The 8,359-nt window shown below is 36.3% G+C and overlaps 1 protein-coding gene across 1 annotated transcript in view; it reads left to right on the top strand.

The window, feature by feature from the left end:
• The window catches only part of CBG20918, a gene marked incomplete at both ends in the record, with an annotated part of 15,252 nt that overhangs the window by 4,992 nt on the left and 1,901 nt on the right, over positions 1-8,359 (top strand). The window contains 5 exons of the mRNA XM_002631671.2: positions 593-1,045; positions 2,750-3,762; positions 4,902-5,269; positions 5,747-6,450; positions 7,244-7,471. Of these exons, the coding sequence (XP_002631717.2) occupies positions 593-1,045; positions 2,750-3,762; positions 4,902-5,269; positions 5,747-6,450; positions 7,244-7,471 (2,766 nt within the window). The remainder of the gene's footprint in view (positions 1-592; positions 1,046-2,749; positions 3,763-4,901; positions 5,270-5,746; positions 6,451-7,243; positions 7,472-8,359) is intronic.

The raw sequence follows: 8,359 nt of genomic DNA, 5'->3' as shown, positions 1-8,359 counted from the left end.
TCTCGCCACGCGACGTATTGAAATGCATTTACAGTTATGTCGCGAAATGCTTTGAAATACATTTCGTGACGCTCATGCATTGAATTTCGAGGAAATGCATTTCAATACATATTTTCGCTACATGAATAACCCCATAAAATCAAAATTTTCCGAATTTTCGAAATCGGAGTTTTCTGAGATTTTGAAAATTTTAATATTTTTAATAATCTTTAATAATCCGGAAATTCCGAAATTTTGCAAATCCAAATATTCCAAAGTTCCGATTTTTTATAAATCTAAATATTCCGAAAATTCCGAAAATTTAGAATCGAAAAATTCCGAATTTTCAAAAATTCAGAAAATCCGAAACTTTAAAAATTGGAAAATCAGAAATTCAAAAAATTTTAAAAAATCGCCAAATTCCGAAATTCTGATAATCGGAATATCTCAAAATAGTGTCCAAATGTGCAAAAACCCGTGTCAGGGCAGTAACTTATGCTCCGCCCCCTGACTATGCCCACTTTTCCCGCGAAATTTTCTCCCCGGAATTCCAAAATTTTGAACATTTAGAATCGAAAATTTCAAAAATCCATCTCTAGATACTTTTTTCCAGAAAAACGAGCTCTGGTGCTATTCGACAGGCTGGACGCGTTATCCATTATCCAACCCCTCTAACCCAGAAACCATCGAATCTCCATCTGACCCCATCCTCTTCTTTGATATCGAATTAGTTGTCCGTGACGGAACTCTTCCCACTCTAGCAATTGCCCTCGGAAAAGATGCTTGGTATGGATGGTGTAGTGATCGACTGATCAATGAAACAGACTACCCAGAAGTTCCAACTCAAGATCATTTGATTCCGATCGGAGACATTGGAACGGAGAAAATTGTCATCGGACATAATGTGGGATTCGATAGAGCACGATGTTTAGAGGCTTATCAGCGGGAGAATGGGTGTAAGATTCGATTCATGGACACAATGTCGATGTCGATTCCGATGTTTGGAATGGCGGATCATCAGCAGGCGTTGTTTGGAATGTATGATACGGATAACAATGAGCCGAATGTAAGAGGGATTTTTGAAGTCTTTTGTAGTTTTATTCTGCATTAAAATGTTTCCAAAATTATGTATTTTCATAATTGTACTTTGAAAAAATTCAGAAAAAAATTGAAATCCCTGGTATCGGCTGTCGAAAATTCGTCGGAAAAATATGTCGATTCATAATGAAACAAAGAAAAAAGTTCAAAAAAATTTGGTAAAATCTCGAAAAATCGATTCTCGTCCATTTCTGGAAACTTCTGGAATGTTCTGTATTTAAGTCAATTTTTCCAATATATTTTCCGGCTTTTTTTTGGAAAAAAAAACAGAAAACTCGACGAGAAAATCGAAGCTGTATTTTTAACAATTGTCAAAAAGTGATTTTTGGGGGTCCAAATTGGGGTTTTCAGAAACCGAAATAGGAATTTCGAGGACAAAAATATAGTATTTCCAAGTCCAAAAATGGCATTCCAGACATCAAAATTGTGATTTTTGGAGTCTAGAATAGGCATTTATGAATCCAAATAGACTTTTTTAAAGAAATTTTTGATGATAAAATTGCAAAAACTTTCGAAAGAGAAACTGGTTTTTCTTCGACTTTTTGCAAAATTTTTAGACCTTTTTAGTTGTTTTAGCTATTTTTTACGATTCTTTCTCGATTTTTCCGTTTTTTATTGTCTGAAATTAAATGTGACGTCGTGAAGATTACTGTAGGTTACTGTAGATTGCTGTAGAAAACGATATTGTAGTTTTTTTTTTTGCAAGCACAATCACCTCAATTTTATCAAAAACAGCTGAAAAACCTAAAAAGGTTTGAAAATTTTGCAAAAAATTAAAGAAGTCAATTTTTTCTCTTGAAAGTTATTGCTAAAATTCCAAAAAAAGTCTATTTGGATTCATAAATGCCTATTCTAGACTCTAAAAATCACAATTTTGTTGTCTGGAATAATGCCATTTTTGACTTGGAAAAACTATATTTTAGTCCTCGAAATGCCTATTTCGATTTCTGAAAACTCCAATTTGGACCCCCAAAAATCACTTTTTGACAATTTTATAAAGGGGGACTCCGACCAAAAATTTTTATTGCATTAAAATGTGTTAAAAGTTACCTATTTTCCGAATATTATTGCGAAGAAAATTCAAAAAAAAGGTGCCGCCGGGGGACGAGGATTTTCAGTGAGAAACCTAGGCCACGGCAGCGGGCGCCTTTCCAACGTGGCAAATTTCCCAGATTTTTTTCAATTACATGTCCGGCAGGTAAAAAACGTAAAAAACCACTGTCGGCGACTTGAAAAAAAGGCTGTCAGATGCCGTGGCCTAGGTTTCTCACTGAAAATCCTCGTCACCCGGCGGCACCTTTTTTTGAATTTTCTTCCTTTTTAACGGCGTTTTTTGGGAATTTCGGATTTTTTTTGAATTTTTTCGCAATAATATTCGGAAAATAGATAACTTTTAACACATTTTAATGCAATAAAAATTTCTGGTCGGAGTCCCCCTTTAAAATACAGCTTCAAATTGTTTTCCTCAATTTATCTGTCTTTGTTCCCATAAAAGGCGGAAAATTCTGAAAAATTTCATGAAAAAAACATCGCACACAGTGGCCATCTTTGGATGCGCTTTCCAGGAATTTAGAGTTTTTTCAGAGTATTATTATGAAAACCTATTGTTTTGGGAACATTTTTTTGTAATACAAAACAAAATTATGGTCCCCCTTCATATAAAAAATTTCAGTCAGATTGGGTGAACACCTGGAAGGATCGAGTCTCGAAGAACTCTCTCCTGGCAGTTCACAATCATTTCTACCCCTACAAAGAAGTGGAGAAACCGAAAATAGACGATGAATCGAAGGACAAACTTCGCAGCGCTTTTGTCAAGGAACCAATCGAAACGATCCGAGCGAAGTTCCAGAAACTAATGACTTATTGTGCCAGAGATAATATTCTTTGCGCTGAAATCTACTACGGATTATGGCCGGAATTTGTTAAGCGATTTCCTCATCCAGCTACACTTTCCGGGATGCTGAATATGGGAAATGTGTATCTGCCGATTAATAGTTATTGGAAGATTTTTTATGAGAGAAACGTTCAAATTTGTGCGGAGAAGAAGACGTTGGCGACGAGGAGGATTGTGGAGGCAGCTAGGATGTTGGAAAAAGGATTGGTTGGAGAAGAAGAGGAAGAAGAGAATCCAATGCCTCCTGGCCCTGAAGACGTCTGGATGTGGAACCAAGATTGGACTCTTAACTCTAAACTAGCCTGCTCTGAATGGCTCATCAAACTTTTCAAAGCTCGAAAGTTTGCAAATTTGAGCTTAGAAGAGGTGGAAAGTGAACACATTGCACTGAAAAGTCAACTGATTCCTGGAATTTTCGGCTTCGTATTCGGCCCATTTCCACTTTTTAAAACTCGCTCCAAAGGCTGGGGATTCTTGGTTCCGAATTGGAAGGCTGTTGAGAAGGCGTTGGAGGATCCGGATGTCTCGTTTATTGAAATGAAAACTGACGCTAAAGAGGACGCTGTGAAGAAGAGGTTCCCGTTGAGAAGTTTCTACGAAACTGTCCAGAATAATGTTTATGAGTTCGGAGAGTATCCGATTTCTGAGGATCGGAAGGGGTTTGAGATGGATGAGGCGGGATTGGTTCGATTCTATCAGATGGACCATCCGACTGGAGAGGGAAATGTTGGTGATCCGCTGACGAAACATTTTGCAAAGGATTTGAAAGAGCAGGTCTTGAGACCAACTAGGTTAGACAATTTTAGAAAAAAAAATATTATGCTGGCACGACAAACATACAGTGCCGGCCGAAAAGAAACGTCGATGGCCTTGGCCGAAGGTCCCACAACGACAACTACAGTAACCTAAACAATCTATTTTCCGGATTTATTTTCTCATTTTTTGTGCATTTTTGGTCAATTTTTCTTTCAATTTAGATTTTTCTACATTTTTGGGGAAAAATAACAGAAAATTAGATGAAAAAAGAAGCCAAAAAAGCGATTTTGGGAGTCGAAATTGGAATTTTCAGATACCGAAGTAGGAATTTAGCGTTTCCAGGTCAAAATGTGATTTTTGGGGTCTAGAACAGGCATTTTTGAGACCAAAACGACTTTTTTTTCTGGAATTTTCATGCTAGAAATCGCAAAAAATTTCGAGAGAAAAAATTGATTTTTTCTTCGATTTTTGGAAACTTTTTTTAGACCTTTTTAGGATTTCCAGCTATTTTTGAAGATTCTTTTTCGATTTTCCGGTTTTTTATTGTCTGAAATTTGACGGGACGATGTTTTGGCTACTGAAGATTACTGTAGATTACTGTAGAACCCTAATTTCCTTCCGTATTTTTCTTGCAAACACAATCACGTCAAGCTTACAAAAAAAACTACAAACTACAAGGTTTCTACAGTAATCTTCTGTCAAGAACACCAAATTTCAGAAAAAAAATGAGGAAAATCGAAAAAAAATCTTTGAAAACAACGGAAAAACCTAAAAAGGTCTAAAAATTTTGCTAAAAATCGAAGAAAAAAAAAATCAATTTTTCCCTCGAAAATTTTGCGATTTTAGCATTAAAAATTCTAAAAAATGTCGTTTTGGACTAAAAAATGACTGTTCTAGACTTCAAAAATCACAACTTTGACGTCTGAAATGCCATTTTCGACCTGAAAATGCTATATTTTAATCCTAAAAATTCCTGTTTCGACCTCAAAAATCACTTTTTTGCCATAAGTTTTCTGTTTTTCTTCCTCATAAAAGTCGGAAATTGAAATTTTTGATAATTAAAAAATAACTGACAGCACTGAAGTCAAGAAAATAATTCCGGAAAATTAAAACATTTTTAGGTTACTGTAATTGTGGGACCTTCATACTTTGTACCAGAATAACTCTTTTCCAGATATGAGCAACTTTTCCGAGTGGTTCTCGATTCCATCCAAACCACTCAATTCTGGACGAGCTATAGCGATCGATACAGACAAGAAGTGGCAATTTGGTACCCTGAAAAATCGTGGAAATCCGGAGAAATCGATATGATGGAAGGAGCGATCGCGGCGGCTGTAGTACCAGCTGGTACAGTATCCCGACGGAGTGTTCATAAATTATGGGTCACATTGACGAATCAATCGACAGGACATGTGATTGGAACTGGAATTAAAGCGATGGTACAGGCACCAAAGGGGTTTAAGCTGGTTGGAGCGGATGTGGACTCACAGGAGCAATGGTTAGCAGCATTGTATGGAGATGCGAGTGCTGAGAAACGATTGCGTGAGTGTGGACTGAAAATTTGAGATTTTGAAATTTTGACATTTTAAAATCCCGAAATATTGAAAATCTGATATTCTAAGATTCTAAAATTCGTAATTTCTAAAATTTCAAAGTTCGAAAATTTCGAAATTCCGAAAATGTAAAAATTCGAAATTCAGAAACCCTTAAATTTTGCGAATTCTCAGATTCGTAGATTCTGAAAGTTCTAAAAATCTAAAATTGTGAAATTCTGAAATTACGAAATTCTGAAATTCTGAGATTCAGGAATTCTGAAAATCGTGAATTCTAAGATTCTGAAAAACTGAACTATTGAAATTTAAAAAATTCGAAAGACGAAACTTCTGAAACCCTTGACATTCTGAATTTTTCTATCGCCTATTTACATCTGCTGAAATCAAAAACGCAATCGAAAATCATTGACCCACTTGTCTGAAATTCTAGTTTTTCTCCACTAACTACAAAAACACCATTTTTCAGCTCTGGAACATCGTGTTCCCGGAAAAACGGCATTCTCGAATATGATGCTTGCCGGCTCGAAATCTGACAACACTGATCTCCACTCCGTCGTCGCTAATCAGCTAAAAATCAGTAGAAATCATGCGAAAGTGCTCAATTACGCAAGGCTATACGGTTCCGGAGAAACGCATGCTGGAAAACATTTGATGAGAGTTGGAGGCATGAAACAAACGGACGCAGAAGCCACAGCTTCACAATTATTCAAATTGACGAAAGGAGAAACGGCGAAATATATGAAAGTGGACTCGAAAATGAATTGTTTGGTGGATCGATACATTGAGGAAATGCAGAAAAATCCAGATGAATCCAAAATTCTGACTATCGATGGAGTTTACTATTTGCCTAGTTATTCGAGCCAATTTTCATATGAAACTGTTGGATTTGAGGATTGGTTGCTTTCAAAGTATTCGGATCTTCTTAATGATGGGTCCCACCACGATAATCTGATTTACTCGATTTACGAGAATCCGGCGGAGCCTAGAAAACTATTTGTTGGAGGATATGAGTCGTCGACGTTTAATTTCTTGGAGACATCCGCTGCTGCTCACGACCTAAGGACCCCAATTCTAGGCTGCCAGATTGCAGACTCGTTGGGAAAATTGCCGGAGGGAACGCCGGATTCAGCGTTTTTTGATCGGAAGTATAAGAGATCGGTTATGAATTGGGTTGGTCGATTTTATTATATTTTTTTCTCATTAAAATGTTCCCAATTCTTTTTTTCAAAATATTACTTTGAAAAAATTCGAAATCCCTAAAAATGCTCTAGGAAATAAATCTGAAACTAAAAAGTCAAAAAAAAATTCGATAATCTGAAACTCGGAGAATCTGAATTTCTGTAACTTCGAAAATATACAAATGTTATATTCTCTTTCCTCTACGCTCCAAGAGAATATGTTTTTCTGTATCATCACTTTGAAAGAGGGTTTTGATATTACAAGTTCATTATACATAGGTTTTAAGTTCAATTAATAAGGTCGTTAAATTTACGTAGAATGGTTTGAAAACTCCATTTTCACGCCCGGCGGTCGCGATCGTTGCGAGACCACAAGCCGCCGAAAGTCTATGCGCCTTTAACTCTCGCGCGCCTCTTTCTCCGTTCTTCAACGAAAAACATAATATTCTGAAAATTAAAAAACTTGATAAAAAATTGGAAAATTCTGAGATTCTCAAGTTCTAGGATTCTGATATTCTGGAACTTCTGAAATTTCGAATTTTTGAAAACCTGAATTCTGAACTTCGGAATTTCGGTATTTCTTAACTTTTGAATTTCTGAAATTTCGGTTTTCCGGGTTTTCAATATTTCGGAATTTCTGAGTTCCCAAATTTCTGAATTTATGAATTCTGAATTTTCAAATTCTGAAATTTCGAGATTCGAATATTCTCAGATTCTGCAAAAAGAAAACAAATAATAGTTTTGAAGTACCCCCCAAAAAGAAACAACTGTAATAAATTCCACAGATCGTCCAATCTTCCGCTGTCGACTTCCTTCATCTCCTCCTGATTTCGATGCAATGGCTGTGTGACACCTATCAAATCGATGCGCGATTTGTGATCTCAATCCACGACGAAGTTCGATACATGTGCGCTGAAAAGGATGCTCCGAGACTTGCTCTGGCTCTTCAGTTATCCAATTTATTGGTTAGAGCATACATTTCACACAGAGTCGGCATTTGTCAGTTGCCTAATGTAAGGATTGTGAATTATCGATTTTTTTTGGAGTCCTGGATTTTTTGAATCCTAGAGTCTCATATACATCCAACCAATTCAGAGGATAAGGAATCCAAAAGATCTAGTAGTCAAGAAATCCTAGAATTAATTACAGTACCGGTCAATAATTGTTGATTTTGACCATTTTCATGAGTCTGGAGCTCGGCTGTCAAGTTTCGATCACTTTGAAAATTTTGGAGGGATTACAAATTTTGGATTCACAGACTTTCCTGAAAATTACCACTTTTCAGCTATTCTCCGATTTCTGAAAGACCCCCACAAGGAGTAAAAAACACGAAATAATCAATGTTTTGTTTAATTTCTATTTTTTATGGTTTCTATGAATTTTGCACCACAAAATCGAGTATTAAGCTGCTTTGTAACCCAAAAATTCAAATTTCTCGCGTCGACTTGTCTACGAGGAACACAAAATCCAAAATCGATCAAACCCCGCGATTGGTCAAATTTCAATGATTTTTTGTCTTTTTAGCGGAAAGTTTCAAAAAGGGAGGCCTTTCAGAAATCGGCAAGTATCTGAAAAACTAGGAATTTTCAAAAATTCTACGAATGTAAAGTTTTCGGCTCCCGGACATTTCGCAACCGCGACATTTCGCAGCCAGACATTTCGCAACCGCGACATTTCGCAGCCAGACATTTCGCAGCCAGACATTTCGCAGCCGCACATTTCGCAGCCTCTGATAACGTCATAAAATCAGAATTCCAAGTTCTTAGGTCTTGAAAAAAATATATTTTAATGTCAGAAATTGAATTTCCGAAGAATTCAGCTGAAGCAATAGCAAGGAAGAATTCAATCAATTGAAAACTGTTAAATCTTCACTGTTATGATATTTTTTAGAATTTCTTTTT

Source organism: Caenorhabditis briggsae (genome assembly GCF_000004555.2).
Source record: "Caenorhabditis briggsae complete genome, chrII, whole genome shotgun sequence".
NCBI lineage: Eukaryota > Metazoa > Nematoda > Chromadorea > Rhabditida > Rhabditidae > Caenorhabditis > Caenorhabditis briggsae.
This window is presented reverse-complemented; position numbering and strand designations above follow the sequence as displayed.